This window comes from Ailuropoda melanoleuca, chromosome 9 (genome assembly GCF_002007445.2).
Source record: "Ailuropoda melanoleuca isolate Jingjing chromosome 9, ASM200744v2, whole genome shotgun sequence".
NCBI classification, from domain to species: Eukaryota; Metazoa; Chordata; class Mammalia; order Carnivora; family Ursidae; genus Ailuropoda; species Ailuropoda melanoleuca.
This window is the reverse complement of record NC_048226.1, coordinates 101,960,241-101,984,942: the sequence shown is the minus strand read 5'-3', so window position 1 is coordinate 101,984,942 and position 24,702 is coordinate 101,960,241. Positions and strand designations below refer to the sequence as shown.

The window sequence follows — 24,702 nt, the reverse complement described above, 5'->3', positions numbered from 1 at the left end:
CTGGTCGGAGCCTCTCTGATGCTGAGTGACATGGTGCTTATATTCTGTGTGACTTTATGGAAGAATAGGACTACACGTTCCTTAACTGTGCCTGGGATTTTGCTGTAAAAACGTCCAGGCCTTGTGCTTCCTTGGTGGAATGCCTCTTGACTAGCAGTTCACTTCTCTGTCATGCAAACTGTCCAGGCACTCTATTTCTTCTTGGGTCAGTTTTGCTAATTTGTGTTTTCTGAGACATATATCTGCTTCACTTAAATGTTCGAATTTATTGAAATGAAATGTGGACAGTAGCCACCGGTTGTCAATGGGGTATTGCTGTGGTGTGGCTGAGGGCCTGGCCAGGTTCTGCCCGCCCTGCTCTGCCCCTGCCCGACCACAGGCTGTCGCGAAGGCTGAGGGCTGCATGGGGCCTACCATTGTGGTGGCCTCTGTCTTACTAATGGTCACGGTATCGGCATCACATCTTTTTTTTATTTCTAATAGGGCTCATTTGTACTTTCCCTGTTTTCTTTCGTAATCAGTATTGACTGAGGCTTGTCAATTTTTTAAGTCTCCCTAAAGAACTGACTTCTGACTTTCTTGATACCGTCTACTGTATTGACTTCCGCTCATACTTTTATCATTTTCTTCCTTCTCTCTTTAAGTTGATGCTGTTTTACTTTTCTAACTCCTAAGTTGGATGTTTTTGTCATTCGTATTCACTTTTTTTTTGTAGTAAAAAGACTTGAGATCATAAGTGTCCAGATGGTCAGTGTTAGTCGAATGGCAGACATTCAGAAGCGTGCAGTGTTTTTAAATTAAAGTTCAGTTGTGTGTTCTTATTTCCATTATTATATCTTCTTTGACTCAGGAATCTTTTTGTTTTTAAAAATTTTTTTATTATTTCTTTTCCCCCAGGATTTATTTAGAATAAATTGTTCATTGTTTCCAAACGTATGTATTTTTTTCCCTAGTTGTTTCTTTTTTTTTTTTTTTAAAGATTTTATTTATTTGACAGAGAGACAGCCAGCGAGAGAGGGAACACAGCAGGGGGAGTGGGAGAGGAAGAAGCAGGCTCATAGTGGAGGAGCCTGATGTGGGGCTCGATCCCATAACGCCGGGATCACGCCCTGAGCCGAAGGCAGACGCTTAATGACTGTGCTACCCAGGCGCCCCTCCCTAGTTGTTTCTTAAAAATGATGTCTGCTTAATTGCATTTTTGTCAGGAGAGGACCCACATTGTCCTGATTTGTTGACCGTCATTGAGTCCTGGTGCTGCTGGTTCCTTACCCGCTCCTCTGCGGGGTGACGTGGGGAGGCTCCGGGGAGGGGCCAGCGCTCTGGGCAGGATGTTGGGGCCAGGTGGAGACCCCCATCTGTGCAGGAGCCGCCGCGACCACCTGGGACCTGCTGTGCACCGAGCAGTGCAGGGTTCGTGGGATCCTGTGGGTAATTACGTGGGGCTTGGGGTGGTCTCTTCGTGGTAGAACCATAGCAAAAACACAGCAAAAAGCCAACTGGCAGATTATTAACACATAAAGAACCCACATAAATCAAAGGAAAACCTGAAAATATTCCTACAAGTGGGCCAGCCCTGTGAAGAGGTTGGAGACACGGCTGAGCCTCACCGCAGCCCAGAGAGACGGGCTTGAAGGTGGCAGTGCGCTGGCACTGCTGGGCCGCGGTGGAGCCGGCTTGCTCCGGAGGAGAGGGCGTGGCTGCTCCCGGACCCCGACACCTTCCCGCTCCTGGCCTGGCTCTCCCTCTTTCTGGATCACCAGGACGTCATCTGGTGTGGATGTCATCGGGGCGCAGGCGTCGTCAGGGTGTGGGCGTCATTGGGGCGTGGGCAGGGGTGCTGGCTGCAGTGTGGTTGTGCACAGAGAATGCGGAAGCGCCATCACCACCTTGCTGGGGGAGGCGGCTGTGATGTGGGCATTAGCTTGAGTTGTCAAAGGTCGCTGGGTGACTTCCACACACGTCCTCATGTGGTGACAGGTGCGCTGAATGCAGTAAAGCAAAGCCGTGTCCAGAGTCTTCTAATCGTGCAAGACCCCCACCTCTGTGGCCACAGCGTTCACCTCTGGGTGCTGTGGTTGCAAACGATCTTTATCATTTCTTTATAATTGTCTGTGTTTGAGCTTTTCCCCCAGTTGTGTGTATTCTAATAATCAGAAACATTGTCTCAGGTCCCCCTCAAAGTTCAAGGGTCATGTGATTCTGGAGGATGGACCAGACCGGCCCTTTCACAGGTGTCTGGACCACGCGGAGTCACCAGGAGGAGGTGGGCAGGGACTGGACCTCCGTGACCAGGTGGTAATGTGGGCGGTGACGTGGGCCTCCAGCCGGGCCCCTCACCTCACTCCTCACAGGAGGGACTCTGGGGGCTCCAAAGCCGATGGTGACCCCTGTCGCCAGGTACCTGGACAGCTGTGCCTCTTCCTTACACTGGCCTGGGCAAGTTGCTGGGCCTGGGGAACGTGTGCCTGCAGGAGAGCCTGGCGCAGCTGTCTGGGGAGAGGACCTGGCTCCCCACCCAGCCCTTCGGGAGGAGGGGAAGTGACAGGGCACCTGGAGGCTTGTGGTCAGACCCTCAGACCCACAGAGATGCCTGAATGTGGGGCTTCGGGCGTGGCCTCTCTGTCACGTGCTGTGACCGTCCAGGACCGTGTCTGCCTCCCCAGATGTCTGGCAGAGTTCTTGTAGTCTGAGTCGGGAGCGTGCTGTACTGTAGCTGCCTGTGGCGTGGGAACCTCCATCCCCAACTAAGCCAGCCGGCTGCCCTGCCCTTCTCCATCCTTCCTGGAGGGTGGAGGCTCTGTGAGTGGGGGGGGGGGTGGAGCCTCCCCCGAGGCTGGCTGGGAGCCCCGTGGGCTTCCCATGTGCTTGGGTCCTTGCTGCCTGGAGGCGAGAATGGCTGAGATGACCTTTTGAGGCCTCTCCCACCCCGCTTGGGGCCCAAGGGGGATTGCTTGGGGCAGTCCTTCTGTCCCTGTCATGCTGGGCCACAGTGTCCCCCTCCCCCGCGCCCCCAGAGGGACGCAGAATATGAGCTGAACAGATGTCCTTTGCTGTTCCTCCTCTGGGGAGATGCGAGTCCAGGGCCTCTTCCAAGAAGGAGCTGCCCTTCAGGAGCTGGGTGCTGGGACTGTGTCCCCTGGGTTTCAGGGCGGCTGTGGGCGTGCTCAGACGGGTCAGCCATCACCTCCTAGAGCTTGCTCCTTGGAAACTGTCCTTCCAAAGAGCTCCAGAGAGAACGAGGTCACACAGATGGCCCAGGGCCATGGACGGAAAGGCACATCTTTCCGAGATCGTAAGACGTTTTCATGAGGTGTGTCTTAGGGTTGATAGATTTGGCGGAACGTGTCTAGGATGTGTTTTTGAGTAAATGAGAATGATCGAGGAGAAAATGAAATGTCGTCTCCGGGCGTCCAGCCCCGTGCGGGGCCTGTCCAGGGCGGGTATGGGGAGGAGGCCGCACAGGTGCCCGGCACCGGTGCTCCTCAGCCCTGAGACCGAGCGTCAGGAAGGGCGGGCTTTTATTTTTCACTCCCAATATGGCATGGAACAACATTTTTATAAACAGAATGATCCCATGCTCGGGTGTTGTGGTGGCTTTGAATTGCCATCAACATCCCTAAGTCCTTACTCTCTAGTTTTGTATGTCATTCGTCACTGACGGGTAACACCTGTCGAAGTCCTGGCCTGGTCTGTGGGCCACACCTGAAGGCCCTGCTCTAGATTTCATCCTTGTCTGGGGTCACCTTTTAGAATAATCGTGATTTAAAGAAGTCTTCAGCCAAAGTGGCTGTTGCTCAGGGCATGGCAGTCTGGGAGGGCTTCTTGGAAGAGGTGGGCCTAAATGGAGCTTCTTGGCATGGATGCTGGGAGGGCTCAGGGCACCTGCTATCCCGTGTAGAGCCTTGCTCTGCCAGCAGCACCCTGAGCTGCTCTGTGGGCAGGCTGGGTATAACTGTGATGTCCCTTGCTGTCTGTAGAGTGCGCTAAATGTTGGACCGAGTACGGAATCCGCCATTTCCCCTGCCCGTCGCCAGACAGCCGCCCGCAGGACCCCTGTGTGGGCAAGGATGGGGAAGGTGATCTGGGGTCGGCGGGCACGTCCAGAGGCCCGAGGGCCAGGAAGCGAGGTACTTCCACTAGGGTGCTGGGTCTGGGGGGGACCTGGGAAAGGCCACCCAGAGGTGCCGGGTGCTGAGGCGGGAGGGCCAGTAGGCGGGAGCTGGGCGTGGCAGCCGGGGGTGCCCAGGCAGCGCTGAGCTGGGGGCAAGCTGCAGCACGGACTGTGGGTGGTCTGGACCCTCACCTCCACTAGCCTCCCCTTCCCCACGGGCGGCAGGTGGAGCGGCAGGTGGCGCGGCAGGAGAGCTGTCGTGTGATGACCAGTGCTTGTCAGGGCCCCGTGGACTCCAGGGAGGAGGCTCAGCCTGTGGGACGAATTCACGCGGCCCCTTCACTCCAGAGCCTGGCTTCTCCGTGTAGGGCGAGCTGGTGAGGGAGCGTCAGGGTCCTTGGCATGTGCGTTAGTGAGGGGAGGGGATGTGGGCCTCTGTAGAGGGAGCCTTCCAGCTGATAGGGACCTGGGGGGAGACAGGTGAGGCTGCTGCTCTCCGAGCGCTCCCCAGGGGGCTCACACATCCTTCTGCCCCCAGGGGCTTTCAGTGCTGGGGGCTCACTCTCTCCTTGCGTCTGGGAAACGCGTGGTCTCATGGGGGAGCTGCCTCTTCTGCCCTTACAGCTGGTCCCCCTGTGCTCGGCAGGCACAGCCTGGCTGCCGACAAAGCTCCCAGGTGGGCAGAGGCCCGGAGACTTGGCCCTGTGTGCCCGCCCAGCTCAGGGACCCCTGTGAGCTGAGGAGTGGGAGGCTGCGGGGCACAGAGGGGCGGGGGGGCGGCTACAGGCCGGGCCGCCTGGCTGTCCTCCTGCTCCTGTCATCCACTTGCTGGGCTCGGACTTGGACGCAGGCCCCTGGACACCGTGCAGGGAGGGGGGCGGTAGCTGGGAGCCCGCGGCAGTGTCCTGAAGCCGAAGCCAAAGAGGAGGCGCCCCGCTAGCCGGTGTCACAGCCGCCACCCCCCCTGGCCCAGGGCCTTAAACACCCACCTTTTGGTGCCTTTCCAGGGCCAGGGGTCGTCCCTGAAGCCAGTGGGATGCCGGAGCCCGCCTCACCACCCACTGCCGGCCCGAGGAAGGACTCCGCCGGTGGGGCCCATGGCCGGCTGGCGGGACCCAGTGCCACGCGGGCCAAGAAGAGGAAGCCCAACTTCTGCCCGCAGGAGACGGAGGTCCTGGTGTCCAAGGTCAGCAAGCACCACCAGCTGCTGTTCGGCACAGGGCTGCTGAAGGCCGAGCCAGCCCGCAGGTACCGCGTGTGGAGCCGAATCCTGCAGGCCGTGAACGCCCTGGGCTACTGCCGCCGCGACATTGTGGACCTCAAGCACAAGTGGCGGGACCTGCGCGCCCTCGTGCGGCGCAAGCTGGGTGATCTCCAGCGTGTGGCCCACGGCCGCGGCGGGCCCCAGGCCCTGGCCCTCACGCCCGTGGAGCAGGCGGTGGCCAAGACCTTCTCGTGGCAGGCCCTGTCATCGGAGGGCTTCGGCCCGGAGCCGCTCCGAGGTGAGTCCCTTGCCCCAGCTGGCTGGCGGGCAGGAAGCAGAGACCCGCCTCGGGCTGCTCCTCGTCTTTCTGCCCCAGGGACCTCCTGTCATGCCCTCCTCCTCTTCCCCACCACCAGGGTCTTGGGGCAGTTCCTGCTCCTCCGTGCACGCACTGTCCCGGCCACGCGGGGACAGACTTCTGAATATCCAGGCGCTTCAGGTGGACTTGCCTCTCCTCTGCTTTGCCTCTGCCCTCGCGCCCTGCTGCGGAGCGGGGAGCTGGGCACGCCCGAGACGCGGCTCTCCTCTCAAGGACGTCTGCTTCTGGCCTCTGGACCACGACCTACGGGAAGAAACGCGTTTTGCTTTGCGGTCCCACATACACACTCACACCTGAAATACGAGGTTTTCGAGACCGTGGTTGCTCCGCGTTGTCCTCTACACCCTGACCTTTCTCTCTTGCGCCCTCCCCGCCATCCCTGCTCGTACCCTGTCTTCTAAATAAAGCGCTCCTGCTGACTTTCTGGTTTTACTGTCTGGGCAGCAAAACTGTGGTCAGGAGTGCTGGGCTCTGTTGCTGGCCTAACATCCAGAACACGCCTGAGTACGGGCTGGGCCTGCCCTGCAGTGTCAGGACGGGCAGGCGGACAGCTAAGGGGGGCGGGTCACCCGGCGTTCAAGCGGTCCTTCCATGGGCCGGTTTCCAGGGGAGCGTTGCTCTGCGGGGTGTGACTTCTCATGTGGCGCAGTGGGTTGGGGGTCGACGGAGGTCGGCCCAGTGTCTGGGGGCTTAGCGGGGTGGGTCTCAGACAGGTGCCCATTGCGCAGACTTACGCGGTCCCAGCAGCGGCATGCAGGGTGAAGAGCTGCACGGGGGCCACTGCAGCCCCCGCTGGGAGCTGGAGGAGGGTGCAGGCTGAGCCCAACACTGGCAGTTAGGGCCGGAAGGGAGGCGTGGGGTGGGGGTGTGGATCATTTGTGCCTGCTGCCTGTCATAGGCGGGTGCTGGAGGTAGGGTCTGAGGTCCATTTCTCAGTCGTTACTAGTCTTTGACTTTGAAACAGGGCCAGAAAATACACTGTCAGAAATAAAGCAGAAGCAAGCACGTGTGTTTGCCTAGAGACCGGCACAGGCTGGGTCTCACGTCTGTGGTGCCAGCCGCACGCATGACTTGGTGACGTCGTCTCCCCAGTGACGGGCAGGGCAGCGGTCTGGGCACTGCTGCCCTGGTGACCTGTGCTAGCTGGGACCCCTGAGCAGTGGGATCCCTGAGGCTGAGGGCCTCCTGCTCTGTAAAGGGGGGTGTGCAAGCCCCTGTGGGTTGCCGTGCTCAGTGGGCCTAGCAAAGCTCTGCCTCCTTCGTTGGCTCCCACGTTCTTCCTGGACAGACCCTTACGCACGCTCGCCTCCCTCCTGCAAGCCCAGAGTGCTGCCCCACACCCGGACCTTGAGGCCACCTCGTCCCGCACAGCTGTCTGCCTCCCTGGTCCTGCTGACGTTGGTCCTGCCCACAACCCGGCCCCGGCCCCGGCCCCGGGCCCTGCTCTGCCTCGCGGCAGTCCGCTCATCCCCTTCGTGGTGAGCTAGTGCGTCTGGCGATGGATGCACCCTCACCAGCTGGGGACCTGGCCGCGCACATTCCTTGCGGCCCTGCCCTCTGGCTTTCCAGCGCTCGAACCTGGGGGCGCTCGTCTCCCTGGAGCGCGTGGAGGCAGTAGTGTGGCACCCTCGCAGTGCTGCTCCCGCGTGCGCACACGGGCTCCCAGCTCCTGGCTTTCACGGCTTCGTGATTGTTGTCCAGATGCTTCCTCTTCATGAGGCCCTGGAAGGTTAGCCTTTGCAGAGTGACCTGCCACAGACTGGAGTTGTGGGGAGTGTTTGAGCATGCGTGGAAGGGTCCGCACTGCGGCCCAGGAGCGGGACACCCTGCACCTGCCCGCACGTGGATCGGGTCGCACAGCCTTTCTTTGCCAGAGCACTTTGCAGGACTGTTGCTGTCCACAAGGAGAAACGGGAAATTCTGCCGTGGTCCCTGGACACTCTGGCGTTGTCTGTGCAGACATTACCAATCCATTGCGGCACGATTAGCCATGCCACGGCCTGCAGCAGCCTTGGCCTCTTTAGGCTGTCACCCTTTGGAGGGGCGCCTTTGTGGGGCAGGCTCCTGGCTGTTCCTCCTCCACCACTGCCCACAGTGGGGTCATCCCCCTGGCATGTGGCACTGCTGTCACTGCCCGCCCCCCCCCCCAGCAGCAGCGCTGGCGCACTGGAGTACTGGGTTTCGCCCAGGCCTGTCTGCTCTGCAGCTGAGAGGTCCCCTGACTTCTCTTGGTCGTCCTGCGTCCAGGGCTCCATGTTACCACTTGGCCCCCTCCTGCCCAGTCCAAGTCAATACTCCGGTCCCTCAGCCAGCCGCCTGTTGTACCTGGGAGACGCCGTGGTTGGGCAGAGCCTGGCGGAGCCCACTGTCCACCCGGCCCACGTGATAGGGCAGGTGGGGGCAATACTTGGTTCCAAGGGGGTCTCTGTGCTCCTGCTGCCCCCCCGCCCCCGCATTACTAGTGGGGCCGCTGCGGCAGCTGCCTCTGGGCCCCGGAGAAATGAAGGGCAGGTGGCTGGAGCAGATGCAGAGCCGGGCCTCATGGCGGACGGAGGGCGTTGCCAAGTGTGCATTGGAAGCCTCGGGTCCCCTTTCTGCAGCGGGCAGATAATGTCGCGCACCTGCATGGCAATGTTGGTGGAGCCAGGAACCTTGATTTGGTGGCTTGAGAGCATCCCATTGTCTCTGCTCACGGTAGAAGCAGAGAGCGAGGAGGAGGACTCCCAGAGAAAAGCCCAATAAGTTCTGCCGATTTTACTTATTGATTTTATTTCCCCTTGTGTGGGGCCTGGGACACGGCTTCATGGAGGTGAACTTACGAGGGATACAGTGCGTCCGTGTGTGGTTCGGGGAGGTGTGCCCAGGACACACCCCCAGCAGCTCCCCTGTGGTGGAATATAGAGAGGGGGCCCCCTCACCTTGTCCGCCCTGGCGCAGGGCAGCCGCTAGCTTGCTTTGTGTCGCCATGGGGTAGGCGTCTGTGGGCTCGCGGGCACGTGGCCTCCTGTGTCAGGGGTCCCGTGGCTTGTCCTTCCGTTGTCGGGAGTGGGCATCTCACAGTTTGTGTCTCGTCCGCCCCGATGGACGGTTTCGTGATTGCTAGCTTTTGGCTGAGTGAAGGTACTGCGAACGTGTAACATCTTTGCATTGGCAGACATCGTCACTCTTCTGGGGGTTGGATAGATAATGTAACTTTCTCCAAAACCTTTGGTTTCCAAAGCGCCTGTCCCGCTCGGTTCCCATAGCAGCGCGTGGGCTTGCGCACGCTCCGCATTCCCATCACCATGTGCTCTTGCCCTGGGTTTGAGTTCAGCCATCCCGTGGCAGTGCGGGCGCGGGCGTCACTCCGATGTCAGCCTGCCTGTCCCTGGTGATGATGTCTTTGTGCTCGTGGCCGCGTGTGGATCTCCTCTGCTGTGGTCCGCGTTCACACCGGGCTTGGGCTGACCCATGTGGCTCGCGCCCGTCCTGGCTTCTGGGTTCTGGGGCTGTCGGATAGCTGTGTTGCAAACCTTCTGTCAGTCTCTGCCCTGCCTTTTCTTTTCTTGATGGGGGTCTTTTTGAAGCTTTTTAGGTTTTGATGTTATCAGTGTTTTCAGGTCTTCATATCCCACCTAAAAAGTTCTTGCCTACTACAAAGTCCCGGAATTATTGTTTTTTAAAGGTTTTTTTTTAAAGATTGTATTTATTCATTTAAGAGAGAGCACGTGCACACACAAGCAGGGGGAATGGCAGGCAGATAGGGAAGCAGACACCCTGCTGAGCAGGGAGTCCGATGCGGGACTCGATCCCAGGACCCTGGGATCATGACCCAAGCCGAAGGCAGATGCTAATCGACTGAGCCCCCCAGGTGCCCCTGTTTTCTGAAGTTTTATCTAGCTTTTGAGTGTAAGTGTCTGATACATGGGGAGTTGATTCCGAGTTTTGTGGATTTGGGGTTGAGTTCAGGGGTTATCTAGTTTTTTTTATTTTTTTAATTTTTATTTTATTTTATTATTTTTTAATGATTTTTTATTATATTATGCTAGTCACCATACGGTAACAGGGGTTACCTAGTTGTTCATCACTGTTGTTTGAAAAGACTGGATCACCTGGACGCTTCTGTCCAAAGCCTCTGGGAGGTCGCTTGTCCCTGGCGATCTGGGTCTCCACTTCCGCAATACCAAGCCGCCTTGTCTATCCTAACTATAAAGTAAGTCTTGATGTGGGCTGGGAATTATTTTCTCCTCCTCTGTTTTCTGAGAGAATTTGTGTAGAATTGGTATTATTCTTCCCTTGAATATTTGGCAGAATTCACCAAAGAAGCCTCTGAGCTGGTGTTTTCATTGTGGGAAGATTTGAAACTACAGTTTCCTCATTGTTACAGTGTCATGTGTCGTATAGTGTTATAATATTATAGGTTATGCATTATGTGTTACATGTTACATGTCAGCGTGTTGCATGTTACGTGTTACATGTTAGCATGCTACAGTGCCACCCAGCCTTCTGCTTCTTCCTATATGACCTTCGATCTTTTGTGTTTTCAGGGAACTTACCCATTTCATCAAAGTTGTGAAATTTGCTGCCATGCTAGTGTCTGCATATTACCTTAGTATTGTTTGAATGTCTGTAGGCAGTAAGCTGCCTCTTTCATTTCCGACATTGCTAATTGTGTTTTCTCTATTTCGTACTTGACTAGTCTGACTGCAGGTCTATCAATTTTATCGATTGTTTCAAAGAACCAGATTTTGATTTCATTAATCTTCTCTATTTATCCAATGTCGAGTTAATTGATTTCTGCTCATCTTTATTATTCCCTTCCTTTTGCTCACTCTGGGGTTAAATTCGCTTCTGTTAGATCATTGACTTGAGACCTTTCTTCTTCCCTAATGTAAGTGTTTATGGCTATAAATTTTCCTCTGTGCATTGCCTTACTTAAACAATTTTGTATATATTGTGTTTTCATTTCATTCAAAAATATTTTCTAATTTCCCTTGTAATTTTTTCTTTAACTAATGGTTGTCCAGAAGTATGTTGTTTAAATTTTGAAATAAGTCTTTCTGTTTCCAGATATCTTTCTGTCAGGAACTTCTAGTTTAAGTCTGTTGTGGTCATAGAATCTTTTCTATAATTTCAGCTGTTATAAACACAACGGGACTTGCTGTATTCTCTGAAATACGGTGTATCCTGGTGTGTGTACCATGTGAGTTTGACAAGAGTGTGTATCCGGCTCTTGTTGGGGGGAGTGTCCTGTAAATGTCACGCAGGTCAAGTTGATCGATGGTGTTGTTCAAGTCTTGCTATCCTCACTGATTTTCTGTCTGCCGCTCCGTTTACTGCTGGGGGCGTGTTGGTGACGCTCACTGTGAGTGTGGATTTGTCTGTTTCTCTTTGCAACTCCATCAGTCTCTGCTTTGTACGTTTTCAGGCTGTGGTAGTAGCGGCAGCACGCTTAGGACTGTCTTGTCGTCTTCATCAGTGGACCCCTTCGTCATTGCAGAAGCATTCCCTCTGTCTCTGCTTACATGCGTGGTTCTGAATTCGCTCACGTTAGCACAGCCGCTCAGCTTTCTTGTGATTTCTGTCTCACGCAGTGTATTTTCCAAACCTTTTACTTACAAATTATGTCTGCTTTTCCATGTAAAGTGCTTTTCTTGTGCTCAGTGTATATGGAGTTTGCTTTAGACCCCATCTCACCATCTCTGCCGTGGCAGTGGTGCCGTCGCGAGAGCGCCGGGGATGGCAGGTCCCGTCGTGTGCGCCCTGCAGCCGGGCAGCCGCGGACCGCACTCAAGCCCAGGTTTCGGCCGTTTGTCGTTAGCAGAAATGCCGATATGCTCAGGTTGAAGTCTCCCGTCTTGATGTGTGCTGTCTGTATTTCCCTTTCTTTTCCTTTCTCTCTTCCTTTGTATTTTTGGAGGAATTGAATGTTGTTTATTCCGTGTGGCCTCCCCCTCGGCTCCTCAGTGATACCGGCTTGTTCTGTGGTTCGGTGGCTGCTCTAGAGTGTCTGGTCCCCCTGAGCTGCGGGCAGCCTGCCTCAGGTCCGGCTCGGTCGCCGCGCGTGTGCCGGCCTCACCCGGCCGACTCCGCTTCCCTTCGGATGGCGCGTCGCCGCTAGTGGCGTGTTGCTGCTTTTGCTTTAATAATCAGCGTTCTCTGAGACAAATTTAAAATGCGACAAGGTGTCTTTTTTATTTGCCTTTCCGCCCGCCCTCTCACACCCTGGCTTCTCATGTGGATCCACGTTTCCTTTTATCGTTTCTTTTGACAGATTTCTTTTAATGCTTCCTGGGCTGCACATCTGGCTGGGACGGAGTCTCTCAGCTTTTTTGTCTAAAATAAATTTTTATTGTTCTTCTATTTTGAAGTACATTTCTGCTGGGTATAAAATTCTGGTTGAAAGATTTTTTCCCCCTCTTTTAGCACTTTGCAGCCGTCGCTGCGGCATGTTTGGGCTAAGCGTCCCCCGTATTTCGTTCTGTGCTGGTGTGCGCGTCCTCTGGCCAGGAGTGTCCTCTTCACCACCGGCTTCCTGCAGTTTTGACTACTGTGCCTTGCGCTCTGAATTTTTAATATTTATTCTGCTTGGGATTTATGAAATTCCCCTTGCACTCAGTTTTTAATTGCATAAAATTTGGATTCTTTCTGCCCTGATCTCTTGAACTTCTTGTTCATTTGTTGCCTGTCTGTGGCTCCTCTTCTGTGGCTTTGCAGGTGCTGGGCTGCTGGGTGTCACCCCGAGGTCCCCGTGGCTCAGCCACCGTGCTTTCCTCGAATCCACTCCCCTGTGCCCCATAGCATCACATCTGCTGCCGACCCCAAGCAGGGGGAGCTCACTGCCGATGTCCTCCTTTGGGTCTTCGGAAGCACCTCTGGGGCTTTTCTGCATCTTCCGTCCCTCCTTGCTGATAGCTGCGCCCCTTCTTGTCCTTCAGCACTGTTGCAACGTTGATGAGTGCTTTTCTCCGCTACTTAGTCCTGTCCGTCGTTTCTGGGTCTGATTTCACGTTAGCTGATTTTTCGTACGGTTAGGGGTTGCGTGCTCCTGCTTCTTCCTATGTGCAGTAAGTTTTGCTTGTGAATTTTGAGTCCTTTTGTACTGGGTTTGGTTGCTTTACCTGAGGAGGATTAGACTTTGTTCCAGGGGCAGAGGGTCGCTGTGATCTTTTGGGGCACTTCTGAATAGCTGCCGCCCTGAGACTAACTCCGCCCTGCTTTGGAGGCATGGCCTGTGCGGTCACTGCTGGGTGCCGCCGTGCTCAGAGCTCCTCGCCTTCTGCTCTGTGCTCCTGTGTGACTCCCCTGACTCACACCGGCTGTGCTGGGTGAGGAGGTGGCCTAGAGCTCCCTCGTGAACCCTGTGCCCTGAGCCGAGGAGTGTCTTTCCCCGTGCAAGCACAGACATGGGCTTGGCTGGAGACCAGGGGACTGAGGCAGGCTCCTGGAGCCCCTTCTGCCTCTTGTCTCCCCTCTGTCTCCTGCTCCCAGGGCAACTGCTGCACCTGCCAGGCCCCGGGGTCTACCTCTGGACCCAGCGCCACCGGCCCATCCTCCCTGCTCCGCGGTCTGGCCTTGCTTCTGAGAAATGGCCGGGGTGATGCTCTCCCAGGGCTGCACTGGAGCTTGCCCGGGATCAGAACATCGTTTCCCGTCTTTCATGCAGTTTTAGCTGTTTTCAGGGGATGGTGACCCAGGGCCCTGTTCCCTTATGACAGAAGCTAAAGTACTGTCAGGCGCCCTGCCTGCATTGTGATTCCAGGAGAAGTTGGCTTCTTTTTTGGTCTTAAGTTCTGGATTCCATTGGCCAGCACATACCTCTGACATGAGAGTCGCCCCACATGGCCCACAACTGACCCGCTGCTGACCACAGTGACCTCTTCGTGTCTTCCTTCGCCTGTTTCTTCTCTATGTCTCCTGTGCCGGTGGCCGACCCTGTCTCACCCCATTTGCACCCACTGGACATCTGGGCCTAAGGGACATGATGTCCTCCCTCTTCCTCTGCTCCTGCGAGTTCAGCCTCCCATAGCCCTGCCACCTCTTCCCCGAGGCCCTGAGCTCATCCTCCCACCCTCGCCCTGCCTGGATCCCAGCCCTGCATCATTCCCCCAGGCTGCGTGCAGAGGCCCTGCTGGTGTTGTGCGGTCACCGTCTCACTGCCCGCCCTGTCTGACGGGCGGGCTGCCTGGGTGTGAAGTCTGGGCGCACAGTCCCGGTGAGCCCGTCCCCCCAACGGCCCCAGCAGTGTGTGTGTGGACATGGGGATCTGTCAGGTTTCCGGCCCTTCCTCTGTGCTGCTGTGTCCGTGTGCTGGTAAAGAAGAGGTTAAGCCTCAGTCTCCTTCTGCAGTCACCAGGGCAGCCCCCAGCTGCGGCTCTGCCCCCTCAGGGGTGTCCCCTGGTCGGATGTCACACCCCATGGCATCCCAGCCAGGAAGAGGGGCAAGAGGCTGTCCCGGGCCAGCAGCTTCCTTGTAAGAACAGGAGGGGAAAGGGCACTTGGATGCTCTAACTCCAGGGTGAGAATTGGGCCCCGCGGTCCCTCCTGGCTGCAGGGGAGCGTCCGAGCTGCGTGGCCAGGTACGAGGACCAAGGAGAGACCGGCTCCTAGGGAGACAGGCCTCAGCTGGCATCCGGCGTTCCCGGGCATCGCCCCCGCTGAGGTAGAAACCCCCATGGCCTCCCCCAGACCCCCGTGGAGGCGGAAGGCTAGGTGCTCTTGCTGTCCTTGCTCCTGGGCTGGGACCTTTGCACCCCCCCAAGCCCTGTGGGTCTGCAGTAGTTCCCAAGGCAGCCGGCTGAAGCCCCCTCCCCTGCCCCGCCCTGCCCTGCCCCGGCTTCCACGCCTGTCTGCGGTGTGTTCTGTGGGCACCAAACGCCCGGGGCTGGTGGCCGTGGTGTCGTAGACGGCGGCACCTGCTGCTCTGGCCGGGCTGGTGCACCCACGGCCGCTGTGCTGGGGGCCTCCCAGGCTGCTCTCGGGCACCTGGTCCTCACCCCAGCCAGTGAGGGGCCTGCTCCCCTGAGGACCCTGCGCTGCCTGGCCATTGGAGCAGGGCCTGGAGAGCTGCATCTGTGTCCCGCCGCTGAGACCATCAGCCGCCTGCCCCGCGGGGTGCAGCTCTCCACCTTTGTAAAGGCTGCCAGCCCAGCCCGCCTCTGCCCTTTCCTGGGCCACTTCCTCCATCTCTCTGAGCCCAGCTGCTTCATCCCCGGATCTGAGACAGAATGTCTCAAAGCCAGTAAGCCAGTGTCATCTGGAAAGACGCACACCCCATGGGGTCAGGAGTAGACAGGGCCCAGGTGGGGGCCCCAGGAGGGCTGGCCAAGGGGCGACCCCACGGACGGGCTACAAGTGATGTCCAGAGGAAGATAGCTTTGCGAAGGGAGGATGGGCGGACTCTGCCCCAGTGTAAATGGCTTCTGGAATCATCTACACACAGACTTCGAGACAAGGAAAGATTTTTAGAGTCATGCACTTCCTCCTTTCATTTCATACTGAGGCGAGGGGTCGGCAGCTGGCATTGCCTGAGCCCCTGCCTATGTCCGTCCTGTAGAAAAATTCCCACCAGCCTCCCCGTTGCATAGGCGAGGACCACGAGGCTGTGCAGCCTGGGGTGGGGGCCCAGAGGCCATGGCTCCCCATTCCTGTCCAGGCCACTGCGCCCTCCACCTCCTGACCCTTGTCATCATGGACAAATTCCTGTCGATTGCCTGGAGACCTGCTCAGGTCTGATGCATCCAGGCTTTCCTGGGGGCTGGTGTGGGCAGTGTAGACATGCATGTGAGTCCTTCTCTTTGTGGCTCCGTCACGTGAAGGGCCCTGTGTGTTGTGTTGGTGGCCAGTGGCACCCTTTTCGGGTTCTGGGAATGAAGCCACTGTGAGCGTCTTACACCATTTCTTGTGGGCCTGTTTGCATTTCTCTGTGTGGATACCCAGGGGGCTGTGGCTGGGCCACAGGGCGGGCAGGGCCACGGGTGGGCAGGGCCTCGTCCATTAAGGGAAGCAGATCTTGCTGTTGTGGCCGCGGTGTGTGGCCTTCCCGTCCCCCCAGGACTTGGTGGTGTCCACACAATGTTTAGTAGAATTTTTTTTAATTGAGTTAAAATTTACACAACATAAAAATCACCATGTTATCCATCTTTGAAATGTACACTTTGGTGGGTTTTAGTATTTCCAACGGTGTGTGTAGCCATCGCCACAAATAATCCGGGACCTTCTATCACCCCCAAAGAAACCGCCCAGCCGTTAGCAGTCATGCCACACCTGGCCCAGCCCCTGGCCGCCGTGCATCTGCTTTCTGTCCCTGTGGAGCTGGACACTTCATGTCCGTGGAACCACATGGCACGAGGCCCATGCCCGCCTCCTTCGCCGGCATGTTTTAGAGGCTTAGCTGTGTTGTGTGTTGTTGTTGGGGCACGGACCCCACCTCAGCATCAGTTGCTGGGCGTTGGGTCGTCTGTCCTGTGAGTCATAATTCTGCAGTGACCGCGCGTGTGCAGGCGCTCACATGGGCCTGGGTCCTTGCTTCTCTCGAGTGTGCCAGTGCAGAGGCTCAGGGGTGCTGGTGCCTTTCCAAGGGGCTGCCCCCTGCTTTCCTCCCTTTCCTGTGGCTTTGCGTGCCCTGGGGCGGGCTTGGCGTTCCGTCCCTGATGCTCTGGGTGACCCCAGGCAGGGAGAGTGAGACTGCCTAGAGCAGACAACTCCAAGAGCACATGTGCTTCCCTCTGCTTTCTTCCAGCCACCCAGGTGGACCCAGGTGACCTCCAGGAGCTGTTCCAGCAGACATCGGCCAGCGTCTTCCGAATTAACTCCCACGGTGAGTCTGTGCCGGGCCTGGTCTCACCGCCACCTGACCTGGCCGTCTTGGGCCACTGAGCATGCCACGGGAGGTCGAGGTGACATGGGGTGGTGGGCGTGCCCGTGGCTGTCCCCTGACTCGGCCACCCTGCAGCCCAGGCCCTGTTGTCGGTCCCAGGAGAGCTCTGTGGTCTCAGGGCAGGGCAGAGGTGGCCTGTGTGTCCACCGCTCCCTGCAGTCTGGACAAGTCCGCCCCTGCCTGGGAAGGGGAGCCTCAGAGCCTCCCTCCAACTGGCAGCACGGGCCGCCTCACAGGTCACCAGGGCTGGGGTCAGGAGTGAGAGTCCTCCCTCACGGGCCGGGGCCAGCCTCCTCCTTTGCTCCTGTAGACCGGTGGGGGGACGGGGGGGTGGCTTGCCACACCCTGTGGGTGAGGGCTGGTGTTTGCCCCTGAACCCTGAGCTCTGCCAGGTGAGCAGGAAGAGTGCGGACCAGGAGAGGAAAAAAGCCCCCTCTCCAGACCTAGGGTGAGGCCCTCAGGGGCAGCTCCCTGGAGCTGGGAGCCTGTGGGCCTGTGTCTGAAGGGCCGGGAAGAGGGCCCTGCCTGGGGGGCTCTGCTGGGGGCATGACTGGCCGATGTGGGGCTGGGGCTGGGCTGTGGCAATCACTCTGTGGTCTCCCTGGCCTCAGCTCCCATGTCCTTGGGCTCCTTGCCCTGCTTCTGCTGGGGGCGGGGCATGCGCCCTGGAGTCTGGGGATCACCTGGTCGGCGGGGGTCCTTCTGCTCCTGATGCCCGTCCCTTTCTCTTGGCAGTGACCTCCTTGGAGCAGAACCTCCGGTCCCTGGGCACGCCGAATGACACGCAGGAGCTGAGGGAGAGCCTGTGAGTGTATGATCGTGTGCGTGCCCATGGGTGTGCACACGTGTGCCCTGCCCCCGCTTGCATACCAGCCCCACACACCCAAGGGCCAGCGAAGCTTGTGCTGGGAGCCTGAGGCTGAGCTCACACCCAGCGTCCCCCGCCGTGGGGCACACAGGGGTGCCTGCATCCACGCCACGTGGAAGTGCAGGTGTGCCTGCCACGCCTGCACAGACACACCCATGCACGCCAGCGTGTGCTCAGCTTGCATGCTTTTTGGCCCAACTGTGTGTGTCACACGCCGGAGCTCACTGACGGGGCCTGCACACTTGCGAGCACCCCTGTGGATGCACGGGCTAGGTTGGAGGGGGGCTTGGGGGTTTTGGTTCTGCCCCTGTGGGGGTCCTGTTGGGCTTTCCTTTTGGGGGTGCCCAGAGGCCTGCCCTGGGTCGGATTGGGTGAAGCAGTCAGCCTAGGATGAGGCTGTGCTCCTCACCGGAAGGCTTTGCTGGAGCTGGGTCTCTGGGGGGAGAGAAAGGAGACCTCTGCAGAGGGGCTAGCCTGGCTGGCACAGGGCAGCTCTGCTTACGCCCTGCCACCCAGGGCCTGGTGACACTTCCTGAGAATGCCACGTGATCCCAACACGGCCCGTGTGGGGAGCACTGAGGGGGAGCCCGAGACCTGCATTTATGCCCTCGTTCCCTTTGCCACGTCCTTGCCAGGGGACCCTGGTGTGGTTGAGCCTGAGCCTCCGGCCTGGGAGGATATCAGTGTGGGGCGCTGGACCAAATGTGCTCTGAGGGGTGTGGGCTGTGGCCAAGAGTGCGTGTCTCTTCTTGGCACTGATGTCTGTTGGAGAGGCCACAGCCCCTCTCCATCTATTTACCCATCACCCTGTCCATCTGTGTGTCCACCCATCCAACCACCCACGCATGCGTTCATTCTCCTACCTGTATGCCCACCCACCTGTCCATCTCTCCACCCGGACGTCCATCTACCCACTCACCCATCGACCCACCCACCTTCCTACCCGCCTGCCTGCCTGCCACCACCTACCCACCCATCTATCCGTGCACCCACCCTAGCATCCGTTCACCCATCCGTCTCACCCAGCTACCCGTCCATCCATCTTTCCTCCTGTCCATCCGTACAGGCTAGCTAGGACCACTTCTTCCAAGTTTGGGGGCCCAGAGCTTAAGGCACCTGAGGCCTCTTTGCACATTTTATGTACACTTCTGTTTTTAATTATTCTTCTTAAAATAACGTATTGTTTTCTGATTGTGAAAGTAGCATATGTTCATTATAGGAAATGCGGCCACACAGGATGTCTGAGGAGGCACTGTTAACATTTTGGTATTTCCTGCCAGCCTCCCCTCAAGTCCTTACGTAGTTTGCAGAATTGGATTTCAGTGAATAATGTTCCGGATCCCGCTCTTACCATTAGGAGTCTGGGGGGTGTGTGTCCTCATCACACACTAGAAACGTGCTCTTCAGAGCTGTGGAGGACGCTGTGCAAGCTGGGTAGTCAACGGGCTGAGACTCGGGGCTGGACCTCCGGCTCTTCCCATTGCTCGGTATCACGACTGGGGTTCCCAGAACAGTGCTGCGGCCCCTCCTTCTGTTCCAGGCTAGGTCTCCGGAGCGGCGTCCCCAGGCTGAGTGGCTGGCATGTTCAGGGCCCTGGCCCTTGAGCGCGTTTCCTGGGCTGCCTTGCCCAGCTGGCCGAAGGCTGCCGTCGCCGGCGCGGGTCTGGAGCGGAGAGCTGGCTCCTGCACCTGGCCGATGCCGGGCGGCCCACGGGGACGGACTGTTGCTGGGGTCACTGCCCACTCCTGCCCCTTCAGCCTCAGCCTTCAGATGCAGAGTCTCTGGCTTTAGCGCCTTCTTGCCTCCCCCCACCCGGAACCCCATTCCCAGCAGAGCCCTTCCCCACCGAACATCTTGCCCCGCGGACTAGGGGGTAGCTCCTCACCAGGCTGTGGGCCTGGAGCCCTCCAGGACCCCTTCCATGGTGGGGTTTGTGCCTGCCGTGGACTGTTCGCATTTGTAAATGACTGAGGCTGGCGTAAGCTGCCGGCTCTGTGTTCTCTCCACGTTGACGGCCAGTGGCTTTTTTATTTTGTCAAATAAGACTAAAAAAAGTTCACTAGCATCCATTATTGCCCTCGTGTTGTAGAAGATAGAAGACAAGACGTTTCAGTATGACAGGAGCAGGTGGGCTCTGATCTCAGGAGAGAGGACATTCCTTCAATGTGAATAAGTCTAGTGACCTAAGAACCTCACCGAGTTGAGCCTGATTTTCCTGCCTTGCACGAGACACATGTGGGCTTTGCCATTTGTGTCAGGACTGTGAGGGGACCCTGTCTTGGGCACACCATCATAGGCTCCCCGATCGGCCGAGGTGGCCGGGTTGGTCTCTCTCCCCCGTGGCGTGAAGCTCAGTGGCCGCAGAACCTTGTCTGTCTGTCTCAGGGGGCTTTCACCCAGGCTGCTGTGGAAGGGATGGGTGGGCGTTCCAGGAGCCCTGTGTGAGCAGTGTGCCTGTGGCTAGGGGGCTGTCCCCTCAGCCTCGTGGGCACAGCATCAGGATGATGGGGCTCAGCCCATACCTGGATGTCATTAGCCGGTGTTCACAGCAGGCGGGGAGGCTCCTTCTGGGCTGACAGGGAGGACTCCCTAGCTGTGGGGCCCTGGTGGTCCCAGCTCGTCCGAGCAGGCGTGAGGGCCGCACCGCGCTGTCTGCCTCTTGCAACATGCTTGAGTCCCGTGGTGGTCAAGGTGCAGACAAGCTCTCCCCTGTTTGTCGCGTTGGCGTCTGTGAAGGGGCCTGGGGGCTCTGGCCTCACTGAGGCATAGGGAGGGCCTGCACGGGGCCGGGGGCACAGCAGCCTCCAGGAGAGTGGTCATGGGGGCCCTGAGCCAGGACCGGTGGACCTTGAAGGGCAGAAAGCAGAGGCGGGTGGGTGGCCGTGCCCGGGGTGCATGGGGGTGCATGCTAACCTCCCACTTCTCACTGCTCCACCTTCATATGGGGCATTTCTTCCTCCAGTACCTGCCTAACGCCACCTCTCTCAGAGGCTGCTCTGTAGTTCCCGCCACCGGAAACCTGTCACTGCTGCATCCCGTTCCCGGGGTCACAGGCAGCCCCAGGGCCAGTGCTTTGGGTACAAGTCTGGAGGCCCACGCAGCTGGGCACCCCCAGGGATGCCTGTGTCATCCTGTTGTCCAGCATGGCCTGCCTCTTCTGCTCCAGAGCCCCTCCCGCGGTGTGCCCCCCAGCGCCCCACCGTGGCCTTCCCTGCCATCCCCCACTGCATGTCCTGGCACCCCACTGCATCCGTAGCCTGGGGCCTGGGCCAGCTCTGCCCTGGAGCCATGTCCTCACAGGCTGCAGCAGTGGGGTGGGGTAGCGGCCTTTCCCCTCCTGGCTGTGTGGCATGCAGTGTGACCCGGGTGTCCCGATCTGTGACGTGTGGAACCAGACCCTACTGGGGGTGTTCTGTGGGAAGGTGGCAATGATGGTGGCCCTGCCTGGTGCTAGGCTCAGCCCCGCAGAGATCCAGTCAGACCTGGCTGCAGTGGGGGGTCAGCCCAGAGCAGGGGTGCAGGTGGAGGGGGCCATGGGGGGATAGAGAATGCCTCAGATGGTAGCAGTGCTGGAGGGTATGGCGGCCACCTGGGCCCCCAGCTCAGGAGCTCTGCTGCAGTCCCCAGAGGTCCGAGACCCCCGCCCCATGTTGCTGGAGGGTGGCCTGGCAGGGGAGGAGCAGAGCTCTGCCTGGAGGCCTGTGTGGGGGCGCTCGCTGATCACCGGTTGTGTCGTGGGGCCTCTGCCCAGAGACTGGACTGGACGGGGCAGATGTGACTGGGGGGAGGGAAGAGAGGGGGAGGGTGGGTGGTTTGGAGCCCTGACCTGTCCTCACGGGGGCCATAGCAGTGCCTCCTTTCCCTAGTGACCGGCCTTACCCACCCGCTTCACAGGGGTGAGGTCCTCATTCAGTGATGGAGGCCAGGCACCTGGCAGGCTGCCCCTGCCCCCGTGGGGTGCTGGGGCCCGTCTGCGGGCCGCTGCTGCCGTCGGCACGCCTGTTCTCCATTCTCGCCCAACCCTGACAGCACCCTTCCCTCTTCCTGGTTTGCAACACTGGGGCGAGTCTGTGTTCACAAAGGGGGCTTCCAGCCTGGAGAAGGGAAGTGACCACCCAGCATCCCCCTCCTAGTGTGTGACTGTGGGGACGGTCTCCCTGGGATGTCCTGACTGTCTCAGGTCTGTTTCCTCTCACTTGACCCTGTGCAGTTCGGGGTGGCCCTGTGTGGGGGTGTGTGTACGAGGTGTCTGCTCAGGGTCTCACCGCTGCCGCCTGGGGTCAGGGCCTCGGCCCAGGGTGGGGGGGCAGGGCGGAGGCCCCGGTGGGTGGGGTAGGGGGGCAGGGCAGAGGCCCCGGCGGGTGGGGTGGGGCCCTGGGGCACCCCTGGCTCTGAGTGGGCAGCACTTTCCTCCCCTCGGCAGGGTTTGTGCATCAGGATCGGCTCGGAGGGGATCAGGGAGGCCTGGATAGCGCTGATCCAGTGCGGTTCGGGGCTGGGGCTCCTGGGGGGGTGGGCTCGGTGCTGACAGCCCAGGGCTGCTGCAGAGGCACCAGGCAGGCTCTGACTCCTCTCCCGGAGCTCGGACCAGCAGGATCTTGGGCCACGTGGGCCTCTCATTCCCGCACCATCACGAGCGCACATGGCTTCAGAGACGGAGCTGGGACTGGCTTAAGAACTAGGGTTGGGGGGTTGCACTTCCAGCCTGCTCTGTCCTCTGCTGTCGGAAGTCATCCGCGTAGGCGTTGGCCCCATACCTGGGCTGACCTGAGATCTGCCGCTCACTCCTCCCGGGCTGCGTTAGAGAGCTGGGGCAGGGGCGGGAGGGCTTTCCCGGCCTCGGGCGAGCACACAGCTGCACGGACGGCTCCCTGGGTGTTAGAGGTGCGTGCATCTGCTGTCTGCACCTGGGCACGCTGTCAGGAGTGGGACATGATGTTCAGCTGTGTCTCTAGGGGAAACATGACAGCAGCCCTGGGGCCAGGCTCAAGGCCTGGAGGCCCGTGGGACTGAAAGCCTCGGAGCGGGCGAGACAGTTTGGCAGGTGCTGTGAGGAAGCTGGTGTCGGCTCCAGGATGTCTGGGACTCAGCTGGGAGCACACAGAGCTGGGGTGCCTCTGCGGCTGGGGCGGGAGAATCTGGAAGTGTTTTCACCACTGACGGTCAGCAGCCTGACACAGAACTCAGCCCGGATGTCCCCTGCAGCATCCGTGCACGGGCTCTCACGTGGCTTGGGCTCCCTGAGGCATGGTGGCCTCATGGGTGCTGAACTCCTTCAGTTCAGGGAGCAGACGCTGTAGCGAAGAAGGTGGGAATGAGCCTGTCCAAATTCAAGGAGAAGGGACTCAACCCCACCTCTCGGTGGGAGAACAGTCAAAAACTTGCAGCCACTCTTCAAACTGCCGTCGACTGGAAAGCAGCAGTGGGCGTGTTGGAGGAGCCCCCAGAGCGGGGGCCTGCAGCCCGGGGTTTAGTGAGGTGGGCACAGGCTACACCACGTGGGCCTCGTAGGCCCGGCACATGGCTCGGGCTTTATTTCCAAACCAGTGGGAAGCCAGTGGAAGGTTCTAGAAGGCCATGGCATGATGGATGGCCGTGAAGACAAGTTGGAGGAGTAAGCTGTCACTGTGGGTGGAGGGAACTGCAGGAGAGGCAGGGAGGATTGCCATGCAGGACCTGACAACCGTCCCCTCGGCCTGGTGGGTCGGGCTGAGCTCCTGCCTGACTGGTGACCTTCCCGACTTCAGGCAGCTGGGACCCTTGAGCATCCCTGATGGCCATGCTGCTGTGCTGGGGGATAGCCTCGGCCCTGCCTGTTGGACTGGGTAAGGGCAGGCCTGGGGGCTTGCCTCGGGGGCTCTGGGGTCGGTGAGCACATGCCGGGCCCACAAAACACGGGCAGGTTCCTCCTGGTTTCCCAGAACCTACCCAAGGGCGTAGCTCTAGGGTGGCAGTACCATCCCCAGCCCAACCTGTTCCACGCAGGCCTTCTAAGGCTTTTGGATGTCCTTGGGACAAGGGAGTGAAGGGGAAGGGATTTTGAACATATCTAGGAAGGACCAAGGGAAAGGTGGAAGGGGACCGGTTTCTGCTATTTCCCATCCTGCTGGCAGAAGGGAAGGGACCAGTGACTCCAGGAGGATGCAGGGCACATCACGTTGCTTTGCAGCAGGGCACGGACCTGTCCTTCACTCCTGTGTACAGCTGAGCAGTATGCCGCTGTACGGATGTCCCTCCAAATCCCTAGGTGGAAACCTAACCCCAGGGGGATGGTGCTAGGAGGTGGGGCCTCAGGTTGCTTGCCGGTCCTATGGGGGCAGCCCTTGTAAAAGGACCCCAGAAGCTCCCTGGCCCCTCCCACCCTGTGAAGAGTGGGGAGGAGATGCTGTCTCTGAACTGGAAGGTGGTCCTCGTTCGACATGGAAGCCGCCAGCGCTCCGATCCTGGACGTCCAGACTCCCCCGTGAGAAGACGTGTCTGCTGTCTCTGCAGTGTCCGGCTCGTGGTGTTTGTTACAGCAGCCTGTGCGGGCTAAGACATACCATTCACCAACTGACGGCCTGGGATGGTTCCGTCTTGGTTGTAATGAGGCAGGCTGCTGTAAGCGCGTGTGGACGTGTGTTTTCAGTTCTCTCGTGTGGATACCTAGGCGTGGGATTGCTGTGCGTAACGTTGGGGCGCTGCCGGACTGTTTTCCACAGCAGCCGCTCTGCTTTACCTTCCCACCAGCAGCGCGTGAGGCTTCGGCTGCTCCACGTCCTCGCCAACACTTGTTACCCGCTGTGACCATGGCCATCTGGTGGGGACGAGGTGCTCTCTCGCTGGGACCCTGGTTTGTATTTCCTGATAACTGATGACACGGAGCATCTTTTCACAGGCCTGTTGACCATTTTTATGTCTTTTATGTGTGTTCAGACCTTTTGCCCATTTTGAATTGGGTTTTTTGTCTTTTTGTTGAGATCGTCCCTCCTTCTAGAAGCTTCTAGCCTGTGCAGCCCCGGTGCTCTCCTGGGCTTTTGCCTTCCCTGGGGTGGGTCATGTGTCACTCTCCTTTGCTGGCTCCTACTCCTTGTTCCAGCCTCTTTCCTTCTCTTCCGTCCCATGTTGGGGTGTTGGGGGAGTGCACATCCATGGCATTCCCATGGCCCGCTGTCCCCTGCAGAGACGCGGCTGTTGGCCATGGGTGCCCCTCACCCGCCCTGGCCCTCCTGCCCAAACATGTCTCCTCCCTGCTCTGCTCCTTCACAGCTCCTGGGCCTTAGCCTCCAGGCCCTCCTTTGAC

The 24,702-nt window shown here is 58.7% G+C and overlaps 1 protein-coding gene across 22 annotated transcripts in view; it reads left to right on the top strand.

The window, feature by feature from the left end:
• TSNARE1 (t-SNARE domain containing 1) overlaps positions 1 to 24,702 on the top strand; it is a 102,784-nt gene that overhangs the window by 39,876 nt on the left and 38,206 nt on the right. For 19 of the 22 annotated variants that reach the window (XR_004627955.1, XR_004627954.1, XR_004627956.1 and 16 more), the window contains 4 exons: positions 3,978 to 4,127; positions 5,119 to 5,613; positions 16,415 to 16,492; positions 17,288 to 17,357. Coding sequence is in view for 17 of the 22 variants with exons in the window: in XM_034668690.1 (XP_034524581.1) it covers positions 3,978 to 4,127; positions 5,119 to 5,613; positions 16,415 to 16,492; positions 17,288 to 17,357 (793 nt within the window). In the remaining 5 variants the exon portion in view is untranslated. Of the gene's footprint in view, positions 1 to 3,977; positions 4,128 to 4,336; positions 4,489 to 5,118; positions 5,614 to 16,414; positions 16,493 to 17,287; positions 17,358 to 24,702 lie in introns of those variants that run through there. The other 3 variants (XM_034668697.1, XM_034668698.1, XM_034668694.1) reach the window with 3 other exon arrangements.